This window comes from Pollachius pollachius (genome assembly GCF_949987615.1).
Source record: "Pollachius pollachius genome assembly, chromosome: 1".
NCBI classification, from domain to species: Eukaryota; Metazoa; Chordata; class Actinopteri; order Gadiformes; family Gadidae; genus Pollachius; species Pollachius pollachius.
In genome coordinates this window covers 14,370,562-14,395,652 of record NC_136934.1, presented here as the reverse complement: position 1 = coordinate 14,395,652, position 25,091 = coordinate 14,370,562, and the positions used below count along the sequence as shown (strand labels likewise).

General features: G+C 44.2%; 2 protein-coding genes across 2 annotated transcripts; one reads left to right on the top strand and one right to left on the bottom strand.

Annotated features, from left to right (window-relative positions):
• Nucleotides 1-1,787: 1,787 nt before the first annotated feature.
• Nucleotides 1,788-5,640, bottom strand: prr16 (proline rich 16; the record flags this gene model as incomplete). The annotated part of the gene is made up of 2 exons (XM_079758138.1): nt 1,788-2,675; nt 5,506-5,640. 2 exons carry the CDS (start codon nt 5,638-5,640, stop codon nt 1,788-1,790), a joined length of 1,023 nt encoding a protein of 340 aa, XP_079614264.1.
• A 1,851-nt stretch (nt 5,641-7,491) lies between these two features.
• hsd17b4 (hydroxysteroid (17-beta) dehydrogenase 4) lies at nt 7,492-23,791 on the top strand. The gene is made up of 25 exons (XM_079740913.1): nt 7,492-7,656; nt 8,134-8,187; nt 8,727-8,834; nt 8,974-9,033; nt 9,136-9,157; nt 9,515-9,561; nt 9,811-9,895; nt 10,132-10,319; nt 11,293-11,384; nt 11,576-11,600; nt 11,797-11,925; nt 12,973-13,064; nt 13,263-13,375; nt 13,528-13,651; nt 13,889-13,940; nt 14,202-14,273; nt 15,879-15,982; nt 16,262-16,327; nt 17,134-17,203; nt 17,850-17,956; nt 18,281-18,367; nt 18,525-18,611; nt 18,843-18,981; nt 21,582-21,709; nt 22,722-23,791. Exons 1-25 carry the CDS (start codon nt 7,599-7,601, stop codon nt 22,809-22,811), a joined length of 2,199 nt encoding a protein of 732 aa, XP_079597039.1. The 5' UTR covers nt 7,492-7,598; the 3' UTR covers nt 22,812-23,791.
• Nucleotides 23,792-25,091: the final 1,300 nt, after the last annotated feature.

The window sequence follows — 25,091 nt, the reverse complement described above, 5'->3', positions numbered from 1 at the left end:
TCTCGTTCCTTCTCTCCTCCTCTTTGTGTTCCTTAGCTTGGAAACTGTATGCGGCAGCAGTTGAGAGCTGTGTCAAAAAGAATGTTGGTTAAGGAGCCGTGTGAGCAGCACTGTTATCTCTAGTAGTCTAACCCAACTAATTAAGGGCTTGGAGGACAGTCCTGCTATTCTCATCCTGCTGCAGGGCATGCCTTATATACCATGTCTGAGCAAGTTTCACCATCAGGACACACACAAATGCACACACACACACGCACGCATGCACACCTACACACAAACACAGAGACACATGCGCAAGTATGCTCACACACACGCATGCACACACACACACACATATACACGAAAAGGCACGCATACACACACACACACATACACACAAACAAAAACACACGCACGCACACACACTTGTTCAGTGTAGGTGTGTATGTGTGTATATTTTATGTTATGTTGTGTAATTGATCAACTGTGTGTGTTTATGTGCAGATATTTACATCCTCAGATAGGTGTGTAACAAAGGGGTCTCATGGATGGTGTAAGCAATAGGTGCACAAGGAGCTGAGTTGTTGGGGTGGTTGAATGCAAGCCACACTATTGATATCATGTTTCTTCTTATTATTAATCTCACTTTTTTTCTTATACATTTTTAGAATTGTATTATGGAAAGTGAATGGAGATAAAATGCTAATATAAACCACGCCAAACCTGAACAACTGGGACTTCAAATTAAAATGGAATATGTAAACAGGAAGTAAGGAGGTCTCCAAAATGTTTTGAACCACTCTGACCACAGTGGGCGCCATAACTCGCGGACAAACCTAAACGGCCAAGCCGCCCGCCTTGTTTGCCAAACGATTCTGAAACTTTGATTTTGGGCCTTATTTTACATGCTGAATCTTTCTGCCTCAAGTGTCCATAAGGTCCGTCTGGATAGATTTATATTTTTTATAAATGGAGGCTAATGGGGCAAAAATGCTGATTTTGACCATTCCGAAGGTGAACAACTCATAGATGTCAAAGTTGATGCACACAAAAAAACCTTGCGAAAGCACATGGCCCACACAACAACTTACTTTGGCAACAGCGGGGACGTTATACTGTAACTCGCAACCAAACAACAATGATCAGGCCCATTATTCAACCAATCACAAGTCTTGCTTTAAAGTGGCCCAGGGACTTGAAATCTGCTCATTAGCCTTGCTAGCATTAGCATGTGAGTATGCTCACAGAATATTGGCATACGACCTTAGCTCATGCTCACACGCATTTTCTTCAGAACAAAATTGATGTCTAGTTTCTCATTCAAATCATCTTCAAATCATCTTTTGCAAAGCTGCATTTTTGAGTTTGAGGTAACAAGCCTAAAAAGAATGCACACACACATTGCCACCCCCCCCCCACACACACACACACACAGACACACACACACACACACAGACACAGACACACACACACACACATACACACACACACACACACACACACACACACATACACACACACACACACACACACACACACACACACACACACACACACACACACACACTGACAAACACACAGTTTATGTACTCACCTCTTCGCAGTCTTCTCTCTGCGGGTATGCCTCTCCAAGCCCACGGCAAAGCCTTTGTCTATTCTACTCGCTTTCTCCAATCCTGGCTGATTCATCCCTCTCTCACTTTCTCCGTTTGGATAATCCGCACACAGTTCAGCTTCAGAAGAAAGCCCCCATAAAGTAGAAAACACTATGAATGATTCAACAATGTTTAAGGTAGACGGGATCCGTGTCAAACCGTGGTTGTGGTCGATTTTCGAAGGATGGTCTTCTTGGTTTGCTTGTGGGAATGCTGGAGAGGGGGCACCGACAGTAGAGGGCCGTCTGCCATGGGCGGATAACCGTGGCTGACCGGCAGGCCGCCGTTTTCCAGCGTGAGTCCTTGAGGGAGGGCGGGGTGTCCGTCGAGGATGGAGGTGGCGGAGCAGCAGTGCACCGGGCTGAGCCTGGCGTCGCCGGGCTCGCCCTGGAAGTGGCGGTCGGTGGTGTCATCCATCACGTACTGCAGGTCACAGTCCGGGCAGTAGCCGTGGTATTGCACCTTCTCACTGAAGCGGACGCGCTCTCGCGGCTCCCGGCCCGACGTCTGCGGGCACTTGCTCTTCTGGTGGCGGAGGAGGGGCATGGGTCTGGGCAGAGTAGGCACCAGCCCGGCCTCGGACAAGCCGCTGTCGTTGGAGACGCAGTGGCGCGGCGGGGAGAACAGGTCCCTGGTCGGGTGCATGGAGAATGCGCCGCCGCCGCCGCCGCCGCCGTTCCTCAGAGAGCCGTTGGCTTTGGAGTGGTTCCCTGATAGCACCAGCGTGGGATGGGGCAGGAGCTTCATGCTTTGCTCCTCCGCTCTCTGCGGCGTATGCCTGGACGGCAGAGGGGGCGGGGGGGCTTTCTTCTGAACGGTGTGGACCGGGGCAGGGTGGACGGGCGCCGGCGCGATGACTGCGGGGACCCTGAAGAAGAGGCAGTCATCCAGGCCCATCCGCAGCCTCTCCAGGCTGGACACGGTGGTGGTGGTGGTGGTGGAGCTGGAGCTGGAGTTGAGGGTGTCCGTCTTGGAGCTGTCCGTTAGCCCGTCCTCTTCCAGTTGTAGGTCGCAGGTGAGCGCGTCAATGTCATGCACCACCTGGGAAAAGGAGAGGGGGGGGGGGGGGCAGCGTTTGTCACTACGGCAACCGAGGAATGAGCCAATGGAGCTTTGTCTTTTCAGTGTTTATTCGATGACATGGAAGCATCAGTCAGCCGATCCATTTTATGATTTTACGATCAGACAACAGTAGCAGTGAAACAAAAAGACTATAAACACCATGATGGAATCATGGGTTGAGTAACAAAATACCAAGTAGGAATGAGAGCAGTGTGATCTGCCAATTATTAATCTTGGTGTGTAACTATTGACTTGGAGACTCATCGCTTTACTTCTCGCACAAAATATGCAAAAGTACACGCAGGGATTTCGTGAGGAATGAGATTGAAAACCGAATAGGCTGTCACCATGAGGATCTCCTGGAGAAAGAGAACAAATCTGGAGATTTATGACCAGAATTCCAATGATAAGAATGCCAGAACCAGTGACATAATGGGCCACCACACTGCTGCACCACTCGGTGTGTGTGTGTGTGTGTGTGTGTATGTGTGTGTGTGTGTGTGTGTGTGTGTGTGTGTGTGTGCGTGCGTGCGTGCGTGTGTGTGTGTGTGTGTTTGTGTGTGTGTGCGTGACAGATTTATGGTTAGAATTTGTCACAGGCTGTGCAATAACCATATAAAAGTTTTCGATGAGCAACACATTGTCGAGCAGAGAAACATGAACCTTCTGTTGAAGTCCCTCAACAGTGCGTTCCATCAACTGAGATGATCCAAAAATAGCCCCTCCTGAATAGAGAACGAGGGAAGATCGAGAGAAGGTAAACATTGCGTCTGATACTGTGTGATTCAAGACCCGACAAATCAAAATGCCAATCAGATTGGCAAGAAATCCAATGTGAGGAGAAGGTCATGCCCGGAGAACAGGTCTCCGATGTATGAATGCATGTTTTAACATTCTTACACTACAAGGTTCATCATGGTTGAGCTCCTCTAACAACCTCAGATCAGTACAGAGCTCAGATTGAAGACATTGATTTCAAACGTAGGACCCTGGAGGGTATTTCGACCACTCGATGAGCAAGCCAAGTCCACGGTAAATAAATATCATTGTTGTCTTTAAATCGACAATTTTTCGGAACGCACCAGAAGTGGGCTGTCCCAACAGGGTGGGCCGATTACATGGATGACCCCCGCCCCCCCCAGCTAATAAGCCTCAGATCCAGTCCTTCCTGTGGGTCCAAAGAGATTAACCGCCTTTCAAATGAATTAGAAGCCAAACACTGGCTTTGATAGCAACACGGCCCCTGAGGAGTCAGTGTGTGTGGCTCAAGAGGAGCAGGCCTCACTTGCCTCCAGTTTAAAGACAATAGAGGACAACACAGAAATCACAGCAGACAGATTACAATGCCCTCTTGGTTTTCTCTCATTCTTCTTTATTTTTCCATCGCTTGTTGTCATTCTGCACCAGGGCACAAAAGTGTAGAATCCAATGCAACCTAGTAAAATAATGAATGAACGAGTGCAGGGAGCAGGGAACATATGCAGTGGAGACAACCCATCCCATACATTATGTAGAAAGGAGGACTGCTGAGTCCGCGCAGTAGGAGTTGAATACAATGACAGCTTGTCATGTCAGGGTAAGATGAAGTTCCTCGGCCCTGAACCACAGCTTGGTCTTTGGCTGGCAGCAGACAAACAAAAAGTAACAACGGTTGTGTTTCATGTGGAAGACCATGACGGCGGCAGTGATGGATACTAAAGGCAAAAGAGGTCTGGTGGAAGCACCATGTATGCAGGAGAATTTTCGGGGTGACGGCCAATGTCTAGAGATGGGCTTTTTAAAAAGCACCAACGTGGGATTTCACATCAAAATTCAAGACAGAATACATGAAACACAGGAAAACAGGCCACAGCAAGAGCTATGACGATATTCTACATAATAAGGACAGCGGAAGGGGGCAATCTGAGCGACACAAATGGCCACTGAAGGAAATAAGAGTGAATGAGCCTGGGAAGCAAAATGTATAGGCTTCACAATACAGTATGATACTGGTGACAAGCATTATCAGACATGATTAAACGATGATGAAACACATTGCAAAGCTCCATCCTGTGCTATCCTCCAGCAAAAAACTAATAATTGAGATTCATTTTTGTTCAAAGCCTTGATGTCGAGGTGGAGCTGCCATATGCCACCTAAAACATGACCCGGACATCTTTCCCATTGGAGATAATGACCCCAGCTGGAATAAATGTATGGAGAGGAGTTTACCATGTGTGCTTGTGTGTCTATGTATTTGTGTGTGTGTGCATGAGTACGTGTGTGTGTGTGTGTGTGTATTTAATCATCTATGTGAGTGCAGGCATAAAAAGCCATGAGCGCAAATGTGTTTGTGAGAGATTGAGAACTTGTGTATGTGTGTTCTGTGTTTGTGAATGTGAGCATTAGTGTATATATATGTGTGTGTGTGTGTGTGTGTCTGTGTGTGTGTCTGTGTGTGCATGCGTGTTTTTTTGTAATGTGTGTGTGTGTGTGTGTGCATTAGTGTGTGCGTGTGTGTGTGTCGCTCTCTGTGTGTGCATAAGTATGTGTGTTGTCATTTGTGTGTATATCTGTGTGCGTGTATTTGTGTGTGTTTGTGTTTGTGTTTGCATGTGTGTGTGTGTGTGTGTGTGTGTGTGTGTGTGTGTGTGTGCGTATGCGTGTGCTGTTTCTGTTGAGCCCCTCTAGGCCCCCCGGGGAGGTGGTGGATGCCAACCTCCAATCACTGCCAGACAAGGGTGCAAATGAAGAACTAGATGACACTGAAACGTGAATCATTTGATGCAATGATTCAAGTCAGGTAGTGCTCAGTTCGTTTTCTCGTTACCTCTTTGAGTTCCTTCGCTACATCCTTAAGGTCCCCGAGAATGGTCTCCAAATTCTCCACGATTGTCTTGATCTCCTTCTTGACTTTTACTCTGGAGACTACTCCTTCTGCTTCCGCATTTGGTGTCCCTGACATTCTTCCCTTTATAGCAACGTGTTAGTCATACTCAAGGATCTCAGTCAAATCCTTCGGTTGCCACCACTTTGCCAGTCGCATCTCTGGTCCCCCGTGCTCGTCACTTCTGTATCCCGTGCAGCCTACATCACGCTAGAGAACATGCCGTCGCGGGGAAGCCACATTTCAGAGGGAAAATACGCCTGCGTAATAGCGCGTAAACAACGCTGTTAAAAAGGTTTAACATACCGTCGAAGAAACAATATTTCTTGATCGCTGGGTGTTTTGCCATCACCTTTCGTGTCCATTGCCAACCCAAAAGACGTGTCAGGAGTAGCCTGCACATACAGAAAGCGCTGAATTAAACATTCTGAAAATAAATGTTTTTAACTTCTATCTAAGTAAGAAAACAAACAAAAATACGTAAAGATAAAAAAAGCTAATCAGTCGTCTAAGTCGATGTAGTCGTGGTCGTAATATAATTGACTCATGATTCCAGATTTCCTAAAATGGTGAGTTATGCCGCCGATTCTAATTCAAAAACGAGATGTTTTCGTATTCCACATGCAGAAATGTAGGCTATCTAAATAAAATCCACTTTGTCTTGAGAATAACGCGTCTGTTTGATCCCGTTCACATCGCAGCCTCGGTGGAGCGTCTGCTACGTCTGGGCTCAAATGATGCTGCACTCCTCCTATTCTCCTCCCTCCTCTCCTCCTCCCTCCTCCCCGGCATCCACCACTTGCGTTCACGGGCTATTGTTGTCATTTCATGTCATGGTTCGCCGAGTGTGGGACGGGGTCCCAGAGGGATAGCATCTTGATGGTTTGGGGATTTCAGGGAAATCGTACTTTCATTATCGATCCTGTAAACATAATGTGGAAGACTACATGAAATGATGAACTGATGAATTATTTAGAACTACATGAACTAAATAATGGCCTAATACATTCGTCATCATAGATCATAGCTATTATTAACCAAAGCAAGATTGTGAACACTTTTTAAAATATATTATGATAACTTTGAAAAATCACCCGCATAATGCAATTCTTCCCATAGACAATGAATGAAAGTAGCTTATGAATGCAAGTAGTGATAGCCTGCTAGTATTAGTAGTACTCATTCAGTACTACGCCTCTTGAGACGAGAGTAATGGTTAATATAGTTGTTCTCACTTTTCAAATGTCCTGCACTTTGAGGTCTTAATTCGCCTACTTAATGTTGATTGAAAGGAGAGCCATGTTTGGCTGTCTGGCCTACGGGTGATGACAAACGACCTTAAAACAGTTATTCCTTACTATTCTATGGTTATGCAGAGCTATAGGTATTGCTCCAAATATAAATACATATTCATGAATTATGAATTCATATTTTTGATATTATTGTTAATAATAATGCAGATATTGTTCTCTTTGGGATGTCTATGACCTGCACAGCCTTGTGTATGTAGGCTACCAGAAACCTGAATTTTAAAATGACTTGCGATGAACCAACATCGGCGTAATATCAAGAGAGCAATATTGATCTTGCCAAAATTTGGCATATTCTCTTAAAATAGGATTCGTATAGTAATTTCAGCTTTTTGTAAAACCACCTTGTAAAATAGTTTTACTGTTATCAATGAGACTTCCTAGTTAAATAAAGGTGAAATAAAAATGAAATTGAAATATGCGTATTACCATGAAGGCGTTACCTCAGAGCCATCCAGAGAGCTCTCTAAATAGCTCTGAATTAACTGTGAGGGGCGCCATCGATGGTAGGAAATGTGGATCCTAAACCCCTCCCCAGTATCCCTCCTAGCCCTCCGATTGGTCCGGGTTGATGCCGCCCCTTGTTGTTGCGGAAGTGAATGCCTACAGTCCACAGCCACTGCTTGGAGGGTTCAATGTTCCTACCACTTGCTTTAGTTTAGTGTGCAGTCACATCAGTGTTTTGGCAAATTGCATCTCAAGTTCCAGCTTCTATATTGTGCCGTTATGTCTGTGCCTTTGACTTTCGATGGAAAAGTAGTGCTGGTGACAGGTGCCGGAGGAGGTAAAAACTTTCACACCCTGAATGTAATATCTTCGCCCCTCTTACACTAGCTAGACATTTGACAGATTTTTCATCTATTATAAATAATTGATATAATCGACAATAACCCTATCACCCTATTATGTTGTTTGAACAAGTGGCAGTTTTATAGATATGGGATTAGCTATTTTGAATAATCTGGTCAGAAATCTGTTAATATGATTTTAAATGTTTAATAAAGTTCATACGCCATATCGATAGGAATGCATAGCATTAGTCGTTGTTATATGGGCTTTACTAGTCCACATCAAACACATTATAGTTGAGGCTAGGCTATGCAACGTAGTGTCAAAGTACAGTGGAACTGGGACATAGGTCATCGCGAAAACCTTACGTGGATTAACATTTGTATTTTTTTGTTAATTTAGTTAATTAATTTAATTATAACGACAGAAGAGACTGAGAGTATCGAATTAATGCTGTTTTCAACCACTACAGGTCTTGGCAGAGAATATGCATTGGCATTTGGACAGAGAGGAGCTTCAGTTGTGGGTAAGTCAAGTATTAAATAATTATTTATCCTTCAAACAGCAATGCTCACACTCGGAGCTCTAAGTGGATTGTTTTGAATTCTTCAATGACGTGACATCATGGGGTGTAAACTCGAGTATTCGGTGTACATTTGAAGCCTATTCAGGCAGCTGTGTATTCATATTTATTTTAGAGCTATCAATGCAGAGGAGGTTGGCTATATTTATTTTTTCACTGAATAATTTTGCCACTTATGTTTAATTTTGAAATTTAGATAGCTCAGATCGAATATTTAACATAATTTTTAATCTGAGCTATCAACACCTCAACACATTTTTATATAAACATATAATGATATGTATGTATATATATTTGGGCTTCTGTATACCAGGATGCACTTGTGAACAACTGGTTAAGTTGGTTTAAAGATGAAATCGTGTTCAACCTGATGTATTTGTGTACCGTCATTCTATTCTGTAGAGATAATGGTGGCATAAAGTAACCAACCTTTGGCTCTTAAAAGATCAAACGCCAAATCAAATGCTATCTGTGTATTCCAGTGAATGATCTTGGAGGAAACGCAAAGGGTGAAGGGAAGAATTCTGCCGCAGCTGATAAGGTGGTGGAGGAGATCAAAGCCAAGGGAGGCAAGGCTGTGGCCAACTATGGTGAGTAGTATGTCCTTTTATTTTGTATTTATTTTATACCTATTATCTCACTATGTCTCTCTATACCTTGCGAATGCACCCAAAATTTAAATGCATGTGAAGATTCAGATTGCTTAATGTCAGTTTTTTTGGTTGATAGATTCGGTTGAAGATGGAGAAAAACTGATCCAGTCTGCCTTAGATGCATTTGGAAGAATAGGTGAGTGCTTTCTATGTTGCGTTATACTTGCTACTAACTACATTATGGAGGGAGGTGGAGTTTCTATGGCTACTCACATGTTTTTTTTCCTTCCTCTTCCAGATATTGTTATCAACAATGCTGGGTAAGCAAATTTATGTTGTTCCTCTGTTTTTAATAACTGTACAATATGCATCTGGATCTGCAACCTGTGAACTTTATGGGTGATGGGAGTCTAAAACTATCCCTATGGCTGTGGATTCTGAAACAATTGTAGCACTATGTGGGAATTGTTGGGAATTCAGAGGGAAGGTGATGCTCAATTCCTTGAGAATTACCTGTACCCGATCTGCATGTTGATCCTGCATGCTTGACAATGCTGACTGTTAGTGGCTCTGTGCGAATGATAGTGAAAGCAGACTTGAAGCAATGGTTTTTTACCAGTGGTGTACGCACCAATCCAACTTAAAGTCTAACTTTAACTTTCATTCCCTCAACCCAGGATTCTACGGGACCGATCGTTTAGCAGATTGAGCGAGATGGATTGGGGTGAGGTTTGGTTTCAACAAAGTTGTGACCTTCCATTCATGTATATTCACAAAGTGTTCTTATTGGGATTCCTGGCTTGCTTTGGGGTACAGTGGGATCGATCCATAGTAATGGTGACCTCTCACCTGCCAAATTGTCCATACTTGGAAGATATAAATGCAAGATTTCTTAAGAAACCTACTTTTAATTGACAAATTTACGTATGTCGACATGATTATTGAACACACATTGATACATATTTTTTTCCAGACCTTATCCAAAGAGTTCACCTCAAGGGTTCCTTCAACGTGACACGGGCAGCATGGAACCACATGAAGGAGCAGAAGTTTGGAAGGCAAGTAGAAGTAGTGCGCATCGTGAAAAGACAGCAATGTAATGGGATGTTTGTGCATGCATACACACACACACACACACACACACACACACACACACACACACACACACACACACACACACACACACACACACACACACACACACACACACACACACACACTCACACCTGCCTCTTCTGCCGTCTCTTCTTGGCGTCGGGGATGACCTGTGCTCTGTTTTGGGTGCTTTGGTCAGAATCATCATGACGGCTTCGGCTGCAGGGCTTTATGGCAACTTTGGCCAGGCCAACTACAGCGCTGCCAAGCTGGGTCTGCTGGGACTGTCCAACACCTTGGCCATCGAGGGACGGAAGCTCAACATCCACTGCAACACCATCGCGCCCATCGCAAACTCGCGACTCACTCAGAACATCATGCCAGCGGGTGAGCCCATCTCTCCCCATCACCATACTATGGAGCCCCAGTGAATGCACGCCGGGTGATTGTGCATGCTGTGCTTCTTCCAGAAGAAGTGCATTCATTTGGTTTATTTTACTTTTCAATGTGTTTTCTACAGTGACCCCTTAGTCTGAGCTGTTGCATAACGCAACGCCCACGCACTGTTTGTTTAACCAACTTAACGCTCCTTGGTTTGACATGCAAACTTTTCTGGGTATAAACAAGACCCCGTTATTCAGCCAAATATGCTGAAATAACAAGGGCCCGGTGCATTGAGGATTGAAACCTTAATGCCTCCGTAATTCACCCAAAGGGCAAAACGCACATGGTTTACTGTGACCTTGGGGCCAAACACACACACTCACACATGCACACACACAGTAGCGATAGAAACGGGGGAGAGGCACTGCTTTTTTCATCTGACTGAACCTAGCTTGAAGTAGCAAATCTTCCATATTTTACCTTTTTAAAGATACAGTTATTCCTTCTCTTTACTGGCCACATTGGCTGATAAGTGAGCCTGCTCAACCTCATGCATTACTAGCACTGCGTGTGTTGAGGCAATGACAATCAAAAACTAATGTTATTTAAAATCAGAAATAAACTTTAGTCATTAATAGACAGTGGGAGTGTCGTGAGTGGATATAATATATAATATATATAATTCCGTTTTCGCCATTATCCGATCTTAGAGGTCGCCTCTGTTCTTTTTTCTCTGCAAAACTGGACCAGCTGAAATGTAAGAGAAGTCAGCCCAAAGTCAGTCGGACATTTTTACGTTAATTGACATTCTGTTCATATACTGGCAATTTAAAGGGATTCAAGCAAACAAATGAATACAAATGTTTATCCACATGTTTGCTTCAGCCTTGGGGAGCATTGATGCGATGGGAAGCGAGGCATCAGGAGAGACGCTCTGTGGTACAGCAGATCTGATATGTGTCTGTCCTTCGTGCAGATATTCTGGAAAACCTCAAGCCCGAGTATGTGTCTCCCCTCGTTCTCTGGTTGTGTCATGAGCAGTGTGAGGAAACCGGCGCATTGTTTGAGGTGGGAGAATCTGTCAGTTTATACGTGTTGACACAAGCCACTCCAACTACACATACACATTTACATTTTAAGTATTGTGTGCTTGCCTTTTCTTCCCGTCGTTCAGTGTATTTGAATTGTGTAGTCTGTATTTGGGGCGGTTGAGATGTCAAAATTTGTTTATTAACTTTGCAATGTTTACTGTCTTTCAGGTTGGTGCAGGTTGGATTGGGAAATGTGAGTAGAGTCTGTTTGTACCGTCAGTATAAGTTTATTAGCTCGCCGTAGGGATATATGCCGAGACGTACGTGTGTGTGTGTGTGTGTGTGTGTGTGTGTGTGTGTGTGTGTGTGTGTGTGTGTGTGTGTGTGTGTGTGTGTGTGTGTGTGTGTGTGTGTGTGTGTGTGTGTGTGTGTGTGTGTGTGACGTGTAGTACGGTGGGAGCGCTCCCCGGGACACTTCCTGCAGCAGAAAAACCATCCGATGTCTCCTGAAGCCGTGAGGGATCAGTGGGACAACATCTGTGACTTCAAGGACGCCTCCCACCCTGCTACAGTCAACGGTGGGTCACGTCGGATACAGCGCACAGGGACGCCAGCTTAAGCCAATCACTGAGAGATAGAACGGCGTGGGGACCCCTCTGACTTGATTCTGTGCATGCATGAAAGGACCCGATTTGCGCTAATTCAAGGGCCTGAATGCGCTAAAAAAACAAAATTCAGCCTTTCCAGACAGTGTCGTTACTATCGGTAGCTTTCCTTCCACCAGCCTGAGATTCGTTTTTTTCTGCATGGAGGCCACATTACAGAGAGGGCAGGACGACCAATGTCCGTCATTATCTGTACTCCCCTGCCTCCTCCATCGCTCCTCTGGCCCTCTGATGTGTAACAGAGCAGCGGGGCTGAGCATCGGCTGAACAGAGGCCCCTGTGCCACAGGGGGCATGGCTAGCTGCAGTGGCATAGCCTTGTAGCAGCTCCTTGTACTGTACGGAGGGCATCACCATGATGAAACTGCTGCTGAGACCCGTGTTCAGCAAGGGCCACTAATGGCTTCCCAGATTCCTCGGTCTATTTCTCTATTTTATTTCTCGTTCTTTTTTTCCTCTTTCACACTCACACTCACTCACTCACTGACTGACTGACTGACTGACTGACTGACTGACTGACTGACTGACTGACTGACTGACTGACTCTCTCTGACCGCGGCTCCCTCGAGGAGGCGATCGGGTACTGGCTGATGCAGGGGGGGGAGCCGCTGGGCGCTCCAAAGCCAGAGCCCACTGTCCTCGCCGTAGTTATCGACGCAGCCGGCTCCTCAGCCCCCATTAATCCAGGAGACGAGCAGTGGCCGGCAGCCAGGGCTCTTCCCTTACAGGCTCCACCAACGCCGTCATCCATTCATTCCACTCCACTCTTCCAGCTCTGAGCCAAACGCCTTGTTTTCTGTTGTGTTTTTCGACCAAGGACAATCATTTAAAACCGCATCTGCCTCTTGTCTGTTTCCGCAATGGTGACAAAACCAAGCACTTAGTGAGCACTGCTCGATCCGCCTTTCTGTCGGACCATCTGTCTATTATTATTGTTTTGCTGTCTCTCTCTGCTGTGTAGAGTCTCTGATGAGTATGCTGAGCATGCTTAACAAGGAGCCGGCCGGGGTTGGACTGGTGGCAAATCCTACATCGTCGTTAGGTCACAATCCTGTAAGCATACCACATTGCACATTGTCATGTCATTCTTCTTCTGCCCCTTATTGGGCTGAATGCATCCTTCTATGTGATGCTGAGCAAATGCACGAAGTCTTCTCTTCATCTCCCTCTTCTTCCGTTTTTTTAATTTTTTTTTTACATTTCAACATAAGACCCTTGCAAAGCAATTTTTTAATTCTCCTCTCATTATAGGCCCAGGCTGTGGGTTATAATTTTCCAGACCATACCTTCAGCTACACCGAGATGCAGTGTATACTCTACGCCCTGGGAGTAGGCATGTCCACCAAGGACCCTGATCACCTCAGGTGTGTGTGTGTGTGTGTGTGTGTGTGTGTGTGTGTGTCCTCCACTCGGTTGGAACTACTGGGTTAAAACATGCTAGCTTTTGTGTATGTTCTTAACCTCCTACCCGTTGTCACACAACATGACATCCGGTTCCCATTCTGTCCTCCCACAGATTCCTCTATGAAGGCCACGAGAACTTCGCCTGCCTGCCAACTTACGGGGTCATCATCTCACAGGCTGCTGTGATGGACTCAGGCCTGACCAATATTCCAGGATTAGAAATAAATCCAACACAGGTTAGACTCACTCGCAAATCCCTCAGGGTCAAGGGACTTGCTGCGGATGTGTGTCTGCGCCACACACGTGTAAGTGTGTGCGTGGTGGCGTCCTGTGATGTGTGTTTTCCCCTCACACACTCGTATGTCTGTGTATCTGTGTGTGCAGTCATGTAACAGAACAATAAGGCAGTTGCTCCTTTAGTGTGTATGTATACGGGGGCTGTGATTGATCCCAGTGTCTGTGTTTGATTCCAGATTTTGCACGGAGAGCATTATCTGAAGTGCTATCAGCCTCTACCGACCTCAGGTATTTTCTCATGTACTACTCTTTCAAATTCTGGATAAATGTGTAAAATACTACAAACCAAATGGTATTTTTCGATAGAGTGACTGACATCCGTTCTAGAATAATACTCATCATCTTACTGATGTCTATGTCTAAGGGCCAAATGACCATCTTTAAATTCCAATGAAATTTGTGTAATGTGTAATCTCTAAATGTAGTTCTGCTGCTGTCGAATGTTGATTTAAGGTGTTCTTTGGTGAAGCATTCTGTGTTAACTTCCAGGCACCCTGATCTCCAAGGCCACCATTCTAGACATTTTGGACAAAGGGTCTGGGGCTGTCATCATTATAAATGGTGAGCATTCAGTTTGAACAATTTTTAGACACATTTTTTCTTTTGTCATTGAAATGTTGACTTCTTACTTCAAGTTTGCCCTTGGTAACCAAGTTACTGGATAATGGATGAATTGTTAATTGCATGTATGCAGGGACTGATGACGTCCTTATTAGAACAAGTTACGTGATTGATCATTTGACAGACTTCAAGTTCCCTTATCTATTTATTATTCTTCCCGCTGGAAATTTCCGCTGTAATTATTCAAAATTCGCTGAAAGGGTTTCAGTGTGACAAGGTTAAGAGGTGAGACAACGCTTTTGATGGCAATGCCCCACGGAGAAAGCCATGTCTATCCTTTCAGAAAGTTTATATGTTGAAACGAATGAATGAATGAACTCAACCAACCAGTGTGTGGAGCGTATGTTCTATTTAATGGTCTATTTATTCCGATTGACAGCTGTTATTAGTCTTATATTACTGCTGCATGTGTTTTCCTGCACTGGGAATAGAGCTCAACTGAAAATATAAGAACAAGTTGCGGAAGGCAGTATTCATGCTTTACTACGGCGTAATGTGGCAGCTCCTTGTTGAGATATCGACAGAGAACGGTTGCTGTATGATGGATTGACAACGGTATTATTGTATTACATTGTCACAGTATTTCTGTTGTCAATAGTAGGGCTTGCACATTGTGATGTCCCCACGCAAAGACCTCCTCCATTTTGGGAGCATAGGATTGGACAGGGAGTCCTCTTATTAGTGTGAATGTTTTTTGGTCATTGTTTAGTAATTAATCGTTAAATCATTCACGTCACTATTGGAAGTTGTTTTTGTGCTTCAAACTGTATTTCTCACACGAGATGTCTTCTCAAATCTGATGTACAAGCCCTATAGTGGTGTTATAGATAAAATATTATAGATCATTTTAAATAAATATATTATAAATATTGTTCAGTAAATATAGGTCGTCTTATGTTTTCCATTGTAAATTGTATTCGTATTGGCTAAATAACCTCACTGAGAGCAGCTTTGCAGACTTTTCCCTCCGCTGTTTACCCCTGGCCTTTGCCTTCTTGTTGTTATCATTTGTGTTATTGTGTATACCGGCACTCTTTGCTCAGTCAATGCATGTGTATTTCTAAATGTCTTACCGTTAGGGTTAGCATATGTCTGCGAAAGGTCTTGTTGAGGATTGAGTTGGACACATAAAGTCAAAGGTTAAAAAAACACTGCACTACAGGCTAGTGCATGGTTTTTCAAACTTCAGTGGGTTGTAAGATGGGCCCCCAGTCCGTTCGGGGACGGCCACAGTCAACATTTTACCCACAATATAACATGCACGCTAGCACGTCTTGTCTGTTTCATCTGATCCTTAGTGTGTTTGAGTGAAAAGGGGACAACATAGATTGAAAAATGTTAAATGTCCCTTTTTCCTCCCGAGTCAAATATACCTCCCCAAGGGGGGGGTCCCAGGAAACCTTTGGGAACCCCATAGCAAGTGGATGGTGTTGTAGTGGCTAGAGTGTTGGGGCTCCCTCCGCCTGATGTCCACAGGCCAGCTGTAGGTACAACCGACATGTCCCATCTCTGAGCTTAGGATCAAGCCTGTTGTTCTGTCTGCAGTGAGCACCTACCAAGGCCAACGCCTCGTGTGCAGCAACCAGTGGTCAGTGTTTGTGGTCGGGGCCGGAGGCTTCGGGGGGAAGAAAAGCTCTCCTCACACGGAGGTATTCATTCTGACATCTCTCCCCTTTCTCCCTCCCTCTCCCTCCCTCTCACTCCCTCACCCTCTCACTCACTCTCCCTCTCCCTCTCCCTCACCCTCCCCCTCTCCCTCTCCCTCTCTCTCCCTCTCCCTCACTCTCCATCTCACTCTCACTCTCACTCTCACTCTCACTCTCCCTCTCCCTCTCCCTCTCCCTCTCACTCTCTCATGGTTTGCGATTAAGCAGAGGTGGCATGAAGACCAGATTGTCATCTTTGGTCCTTTTGTCCTTGTTCTCCAGAACACCGCCCCTCCACCGACCCGGGCACCAGACGCTGTGGTGGTTGAGTCCACCACAAAGGAGCAAGTGCGTATGTGTGTTTGTGAGTCCGAACCACAGTGGTCCCATGCAAATCACATGGGAAGTGTGAACTGAGGCAGAAATTGTGAAAATGATATTATTCTTGTGGGTGTCTGGTAGATGTCCGATGATTCAGCTTATTGCACCACTGCTTGACATTGTTTGACATAATTGCAAAAAAAAGAGAGGAATCCAGAGGCATTATGTGATGCAGATGAATCGCCCACAACCCCGTATGTCATCCGGATCTGTTTCATTCCCTCCATCAGCGTTGCACCTAGTCCTGCCTTCTGAGTGTGCAGGGCTGTTTTTATTATGGGATGTAAGGAATCAGATCTAACCCTGTGTCGTTATTGGAAAAATAATATGCAACTGGGGTTGGTGATGGCCGAGGTTTCTTACCCGAGGTGCATTCAGTGCTTACCCAGGTGCATTCTCTTCCAATAACGAGACAGCCCAGAGTGGTCAATTACCCTTATACCAAAGAAACCAACAATGATTAGATGCTAGTTACTTTCAATCTATAACGTTAATGTCCTTTTATCGACTTAATCAGATGGAATTTAAGCGTTGGCGGGCGCTATGAGCATATTTTTTTTGCGTTGTCAAGGCAACGATCATTCCATCGGACCATTGTTTTTAATGTTGGATTTGTGGCACATTGTAAAAACGCAGACACCCCCCCCCCCCGTTATTGAAAAACACTGCACTGCCTGGAAACGGTATCGACCAATAGGGATGAGGCATTGAACAATGTGGTCGGGGCAGACAGACTAAAGGGGTTGTTGGGTTTGTCTCCTGTGTGGACGCAGGCGGCCCTGTACCGTCTGAGTGGGGACCGGAACCCCCTTCACATTGACCCCAGCTTCTCCGCCATGGGAGGTGAGGGCCGGCTCTTGTTAAAGTGGAAGAAATGGCCTCAAGGAAGAATTCCGAATGAAAATCGTATTTGTGAATCAAGATGAAGGGCTTTTTTGTTTGCTTACAGAACAAATTGTACTCTTTTGTTGATTCGCACTGCATGAGGCCGTCTCCTAGCCCCACTTATGGCGTGCGACGGTTAGAAACTAGGGCGATTTATTTTCCTTGGAGGAAAAAGAGGATGAACAAGTACCAGGCTGTTAGTTCTATAGCACACACACTAGATCTGTAACATACAGGCTAGATCTGTAACATACAGGCTAGATCTGTAACATACAGGCTAGATCTGTAACATACAGGCTAGATCTGTAACATACAGGCTAGATCTGTAACACACAGGCTAGATCTGTAACACACAGGCTAGGTCTGTAACATACAGGCTAGGTCTGTAACATACAGGCTAGATCTGTAACATACAGGCTAGATCTGTAACATACAAGCTAGATCTGTAACATAGAATAGATCTTTAGCATACAGACTGGTACTACAGTGTTGTGTTTTTTTTGCTTGAATATGGATTATATGTGGAGAAACTAAATCCAATGAGAGCCAGTTTGTTCTGAAGTGGACCGTGAAATGTGCATCAACATGCCGACTCTTTGGCCAGGCTTCAAGGATCCCATCCTGCACGGCTTGTGCTCCTTCGGCTTCGCTTCACGTCACATTCTCAAGCAGTACGCCAACAATGACCCCGCCCGCTTCTGTGCCATAAAGGTAGGAGAGCCTATACCGCCATAGTGCTTAGATCAAATGATAATAACGTGACGTGTGCAATAAAGTTTGTTTGACATTGTAACCTGAGGATAGCCCCATGAGATGTATCATTCCGAATGGTTCTAGAGTCCGACACGTGGAAAATCCAAACTCCTTGGTTCTTTAGTTACATCGCAGAAAACCAGGTCCCCTGAATTACAAGCACCTCTGGAGTTTATATTTTTAATGAGGTGTTAAGCAATTGTAAGGCGTTAAAATGAATATTTCATCAGCGGCTCCAACACACACACTCCTCATCCCCATCCTGATATCATTTGGCTGCAGGTTCGCTTCGTTAAGCCTGTGCTGCCCGGACAGTCTCTCCAGACAGAGATGTGGAAGGAGGGGAACAGAGTTCACTTTCAGTGCAAGGTCAGTGTACGAGGAACGTCTCTCACCGCAGTCCCATTAAAAAGCTGTTAACATCGGCCCCCCCCCCCCCCTGAGGGATTGTCATTCTCAATGTGCATCGGCCTGGAGGAAGGCTACTGTAACCCACACTGGCGGACCACCTGTGTGCCCCTGTCAGGTCAAGGAGACGGGCAATCTGACTCTCTCCGGCGGGTACGTGGATCTGTACGAAGATCAGACGTCCGATCCCAAGGCCCTCCAGCCCGTACGGCACACACACACACACACACACACACACACACACACACACACACACACACACACACACACACACACACACACACACACACACACACACACACACACACAAACACACACCATGGGCATTCCAAACTTCCATGCCTCTTGGTCATCCTAAAACTTGCATGCAAAGATGTTACAAGAAAAGTGTTAAATTGAGTCTGTTCCCCCCCCCCCCCCCCCCTCCGTTGCCCAGGCGGCGGACCTCCAGAGCAAGTTGGTGTTTGCGGAGATCGGGCGCCGCATCCAGGCCTCTGGTGCTGCGTTGGTGGAGCAGGTGAAGGGCGTGTTTGGCTGGGAGATCACCCAGGACGGCAAGACAGTCGCCCAGTGGAGTGAGTAGCGACCGGGGGGGCCCGGGGCCTCCGACGTGGTACCATGGGGCCACTGTGTGTGTGAAGGGCCTCTATGCACACTCCTCTATGCATTTTATCAGGGGTGCGAGCAGCGAAGCTGCTTGGTCCCCTATTGTTTCTGTAACGTTTTTTTTTTCCCTCAAATTCTGTAAAAGTCATGCTGCAGCCTTTACTGTAGGTCGGAAACCCTTGAAATGTTCAGGTATGGTTACCAATAACCCCCTCTACCCATAAACCCAAATGTGTGGTACTGCACCCAAAGAATCATGAATTAGGCTTCTTTCTCCTCACCAGATTGACCTGGACTCAAAATTCTTTCAGAATATTAATATCTAGAATCAGATGCATTTATAAAACCGGGGTCTTATGCCCTAAAGATGTATACTTTTCCCACAATTTCATATTAAAGCTAAACATGATAAAAAGATTCACAGGCTACAAAAAAAAAAAATATTTAGTTCCATTTGAGAAATATTGGCCAATAAAGTCGGAGCAGTTAGCCCATTTTTCTTATGACCATTTTGTTATTGTATAAAAAAACATACGACTATTAATAGGTGGATATCAATACCCCCCACTACTAATAAACCCAAATTGTGGTACTGCACCCAAAGGTGGCGCTATTTAAAAAAAATATGAACTAGCCTTATTTCTCCTTATGAGATTGACCTGGACTCAAAATTATTTCATCATATTAATCTCTAAAATCAGATGCATCTTTTTCACCCTGGTCTTCGGCTCTAAAAATGTTTACTTTTCCCACAATTTCATAGAAAAGCCAAACGTTCACAGTCTCAACCCATTTTGCCTATATGACCATTTTGTTATTGTATAACTACCATACGGCTATCATTAGGTGGATACCATTAACAGTGCAAATTTTCAGATCTTTTAAGAAAGCCCTTAATTCTCTTGTAAAATGTGTGCTTGGAGTTTTCTTGGATGTTGTTTGCTTATCAAAAGACATTTTCACCATGTGAATGAGGCTTCATGCAGTTCAGGAATGTCAGTGGCTCAACAGGGTAATGCCTTGCACTGGTGATCCTTAGGCCCCGTCCACACGGAGCCGAAACGGGCGAAAACGATCCGGTTCCGTTTTATACGGTTCAGGAATATCCCCGTAAAGACGGAGTCATTGCGAAACCGCATCGAGCTGTACAAACGCTGTACTAAATATTTAAGGAGCTGGTTCTCCACAGAAAAAGTGGAGCGCATCACGCCTGCGCGCATACAGCCTGCGCGCTGTGTACAAACATTCAGTCACGAGGAGATGCAACCTTTTAAATTGAGCAGAAATACTTTTTATTGTACAGTTAGTCACTAAATGTATCAAGGGGCTTTATTCAAAGCTACAAAAAGAATACAAATAAAATAATAAATAAAAAATCAAACGCAACTCTGACGTCCCCCAGCTGGTGGGGGGCTAATGACGTCATCGTTTGCGTTTCAGGCGTCCACACAAATCCTAACACGAAACCACATAGGTCCGGATATATTTGAAACCACCTCCGAGGGTGGTTTCAGAAATGTGTGGTTTCGGGGACCATTTTGGCCGGCTCCGTCTGGACGGTCGGCCGAAACGCACAAGACTTATGCGGTTTCACCAAAAAATCGGCTTCGTGTGGATAGGGCCTTAGGTTGAGAGTTCAAATGCTGATTAGAAAAGTTGAACATGACATTCTGTCATTGCCACTCATTTAAGAAACACAACATTGAACAGCACCTGAAATTCATCAGGCAATCAACATTCCGACTCATCCGTTTCCAAGAATCTGACTGCCAAGACACAGTATGGCATTAGGGGAACTTCTTCGTTAACCATTTTTTCTTCATAATTAACTCTTTCGTTTCTTTCGTTAGTGTTCTTGACTGCAAATGTTTAATTTCCCCAGAATTTCAAAGATTTTTCAGGTATATGCTTTTACGAAAGCCCTTAATTCACTTGAGAAATGTGTGTTTGGAGTTTTCTGGATGTTGTATGCTTATCAATAGACATTTTGACTATGTGAATGAGGCTGAAGTTCAGGTTTATCAGTGGCTGAATGGGATAATGCCTTGTATAGGTGATCCTTAGGTTGAGGGTTTGAATCCCGATTATAGCATGCTGAACATGACATTCAGCCATTGCTTTGCAGCTCACCTGAAAGCCGAGGCACAGTATTGCATTAAGTGGAACATCTTCACCACCTTTCCTTCATAATTATTTGTCATATTTATATATCTTCCATTAGTGTAATTTTGCTTGGACCCCAATAATCACCGGTTATATTTATTATTATTATTGCAAGAAAATAATAAACGTTTGTTGTTGACTTTTATGTTGACAATGGGGACTTGGAAAACAAAGTAATATAATGTTTTGTTAGGAGCGTTGTTTGCTTAGTCCTTACCTGGTATAAGAGTGGATCTACAGGTTTGGGTGTATGATATGCTTCGGGCATTCCATTTTCAGCCATAACATTTTTTTGCTAATGAGCTGTCTAATGAGCATTGGCAACAGTGGTGAAAGGAAATCGACTCACTCCCTCTCTCTCCATCTCTTCATCTCTCTATCTCTCCATCTCCCTTCCCGCTCCCAGCTATAGATCTGAAGAATGGGGCCGGGGCTTTGCATGAGGGCCCCTACAGCGGAAAGGCAGACGTGTCCATCGCGGTGTCTGATGCAGACTTTATGGCGCTGGTCCAGGGGAAGGTCAACCCGCAGCAGGTAATTCATCAGCTGGTGGGGTGGGGTCTCTGAAAGGATGGTGGTGGTGGCTGCTAGGCTAATATATTCTCGGACTACATTCAGCTGCTTTGTTGAAACGGTTTCTCTGTTAACATGGTCACTCTCAGCAACGAGGGAATCACAGTGTAACAGGGTCAGGGTGGAGGAAGGGCGTTAAAGCAGGGAGCAAACGTCACGCAGAGTGAGGTCTATTTAGAGAGATGACGGTTCAGTGGACAGAAGGAGTCTGGTAGGGAAATGACAGAAGGAGCCCATAGCCTAGAATGGACACACACACACACCCACCCACACACACACGCACACAGAATTTGATACAACTTGAGAACTATTATGCATTTCAAAATGCGTGCCCTCACAGCGTCGAGCTGCCAGGACACTTTGCTAGGCCCTGGCTTTAAAAGGAGAAAGTAATGATTTTAAAAAAGGCAGATCAGAAAGCACTATGCCTTTATAATCAATGGCGCCACTACCCGATTGTGCTGAACTGATAAGCTTCTCACGGTCCTCAGTATTGATCTCAGGATCCGCCATGCGTGCGCCCCAAATGGTGGCTGGCTGTCTGAGAGAGCGTTTGGAAAACGGTGCCTAGGGCCTCTATTCTGTAGGCGTCACAAGGAAGCGCAAGCCTTTTTTTCTAATTAAAGTTCATGCGATGATTCAAAGTGATGGTTCAGCAGCCCGTGTGTTGGATGGTAGTATGGTGATAAAATCTGGTTTATTATTTAATCAATTTTTTGACAGTTGTACATGGCCGTTACCTTGGGGCTTAGCTTGTGTTACGGAATCCGTTCACAGGACTTGTTTTTAAACAAATTGAGGCACGTTACACTCGCTCGAGCTAGGCTGGATCCAAACAGAACTGTTTAACTGAGAAAGAAGTGCTTTCGGGGTGAACTTACCCATTTCAAAGAGGGGGCAGGGGAACTGTGATGCCCGTCTGTTTGCTGCTAGACTTGCGCTGAACACCACCATGTCTTTGTCCTTCTGCCAGGCATTCATGGCTGGAAAGCTGAAGATCAAGGGAAACATCATGTTAGGTCAGAAGCTGGACATCATCCTGAAGGACTTTGCCAAGTTGTGAGCTCCTCGGACACCCAGGAGTCGACTAATGGTGAACATTTCCATCAGTAATGCCCATTGCCGTCCTCCTTAAAGTCTGTTTTCGCTTACATTTGGACTGCCCTGCCAAGGAAGGATTTCACATATAATTTAATAAATATGAATGGGGTAACATGAAATTAAATGAAATGAATGGTATGAAATAGGTAAATATTACAGAAATAATTACTAATGAAGTCCAACCAAAAGTAGATTTTTGTCAGATAGAATCCATATCTTTTTAGATCTTAAGGCTTGGATGGTAGGGGTGTTACAAACTCTTCTCATGTCTGTCTCCTCTTAGCTTTCAAGGCTTTTTTTGTTGAACGGATTTAAATCACAGCAGATGTACATGCAAACGGTCCGCCAATTGTTCTTAACTGGCAGGTCTTGAACAGGGTGACAGATGGTCGATTTTCTGTTGATGTTGAGATGAATACTCCTTCCGGGCACTCCAGTCAAGTGATAAAACATAACAAGTGACACATTGATCCTTCAACTTGCTGCTTGGGCTGTTGGTAATCATGATAATTATGTGTGCTAAGGCTATAGTTTTTTAACTTTACTCACTTTCTTTGTTGTTCGCCTTTAGTTACACAAAACAATAACTTTAGTTTAGAATAACGTCTGCACTAGATTCATCTCGCTAAACATCCAACATATTAATACAAAGCGGTGAAGACATGCTATACAATGTTTTGGGTAATGTTTAGAGCGGAATACCCATGATGTGATTTGTCTAATATCCTGCAGATGAATGGGAACAGTCCTTTTGTGATAACCGCAAACATTTCTTTCTTGTAATAATGAATTAAGTGATATGATAATGATATAAAGGTTTCTCCTCTATTACTCCTTGTTTCCTTCCAAAAGCTTGTCTATCACGTATTGCTGAGGACTTCTAATCCCAGGCCAAAAACATAGCTTTCCACTTTACCGTTCATAAGAAGATGTTAACGATCGCAATTAAAAACAAAGACAAAATGATGCCATGTTACATGAAGTTTGATTTATTACATCCTTACATTTAATGTAGATAATACAGTACGATATACACATCTTTGTTATAAAATTAGAATCCTCTAAGCAAATTCACATTGGTGAGATTGACTGCGAGGCCCAGGCTGGCCACGACCAGAACACCACGGTTTGCTTAACCTCATGGTTCTGTCCCATAGCAAGTTCCCAGACTGAGTCATGAAGTGCGTAAGTGGAGCAGTTTGCCAATTTTCAGTGGAGACTGCTTGAGAAAAGAAAAGGGATAGCCGGGATAAAGGTGTTTCGCTGTGGCTTTAAAGCAGGTCTTTTTTTGTATTTCAGAAAAGATGTATTGTGCTTAGGCTAGTTTCTCTCAAATTAGTTTACAAAGTAAACACACACGCTATGCTAACCCATAACCATGATAATTAGTTCATATAATATTCTTAGTTTATGGATATGGATAAATCAATCCAAATATATATTTTCTTAGATATGAACCCGATTCAGAAATATACTTGGTAACAGAAGCATGTCCTTAGATACACTGAATCTGGAATACTAATAGCCACGGCTATGCAAAGTAAAAAGCCACTTAATATACCATTTAGTTTATATACAGCCACTGGGGCCTGATCTACAAAGCTTTCTCGCATCAAAGTAAATAATGTCCTTCTCTTGCAGCAGCTTGATGTTGATGTGTAAGCTCTGTGGATCTATACCCCTTTAGACAAGTTGGCTATGGGACTAGAATCTGTTCCTATAATCCCCCCCATCAAGGTATAGTTCGGCTGTTGGATCCCACAGATTCACAAAATAACACATTCCAATATAAAAAGAAAGATTACTCTATTCTACCATTTCCAAAACAAAAAAAATCCTGGTGAAACTAGCTTTATCAGAAGATAGTCAAATGTTTTCTCAGTCCTGGCCCATTTGGAAATGAAAGTTAAGTCCACTTAAGAGTGGTGTGTCATCGTACAAATAAACTGTCATGTCCACTACAAAATAATTATAGTTCCTGAAAAGAAAGGGGGAAAAAATATTTCCATTTTCAATATATTAACCCACCCTCAATTCAACAGCAAAGAATTTATTAAAAGGTGAACATGTAAAATAAATACTAAAACAATGTTTTATTGAAAAACCTCAACCAATAGGAGCCTGGTCTTTTAAATTAAACCAAATTTGTGCAACTCATTTATGACAAAACCTCCTCCTTACTAACAGTTCTAGTCTGGCAGAAAGTTTAAGGACACTTAAAAATACTGCTATTTTAATATAG

Excerpts from the sequence above, each read along its gene's own strand:
- hsd17b4 (XM_079740913.1), top strand. The coding sequence starts at position 7,599 with ATGTCTGTGCCTTTGACTTTCGATGGAAAAGTAGTGCTGGTGACAGGT. Across the intron at positions 9,034-9,135 it reads AGATGCATTTGGAAGAATAG|ATATTGTTATCAACAATGCT; the intron begins GTGAGTGCTTTC and ends TTCCTCTTCCAG. Across the intron at positions 14,274-15,878 it reads GGCTGTCATCATTATAAATG|TGAGCACCTACCAAGGCCAA; the intron begins GTGAGCATTCAG and ends TTCTGTCTGCAG.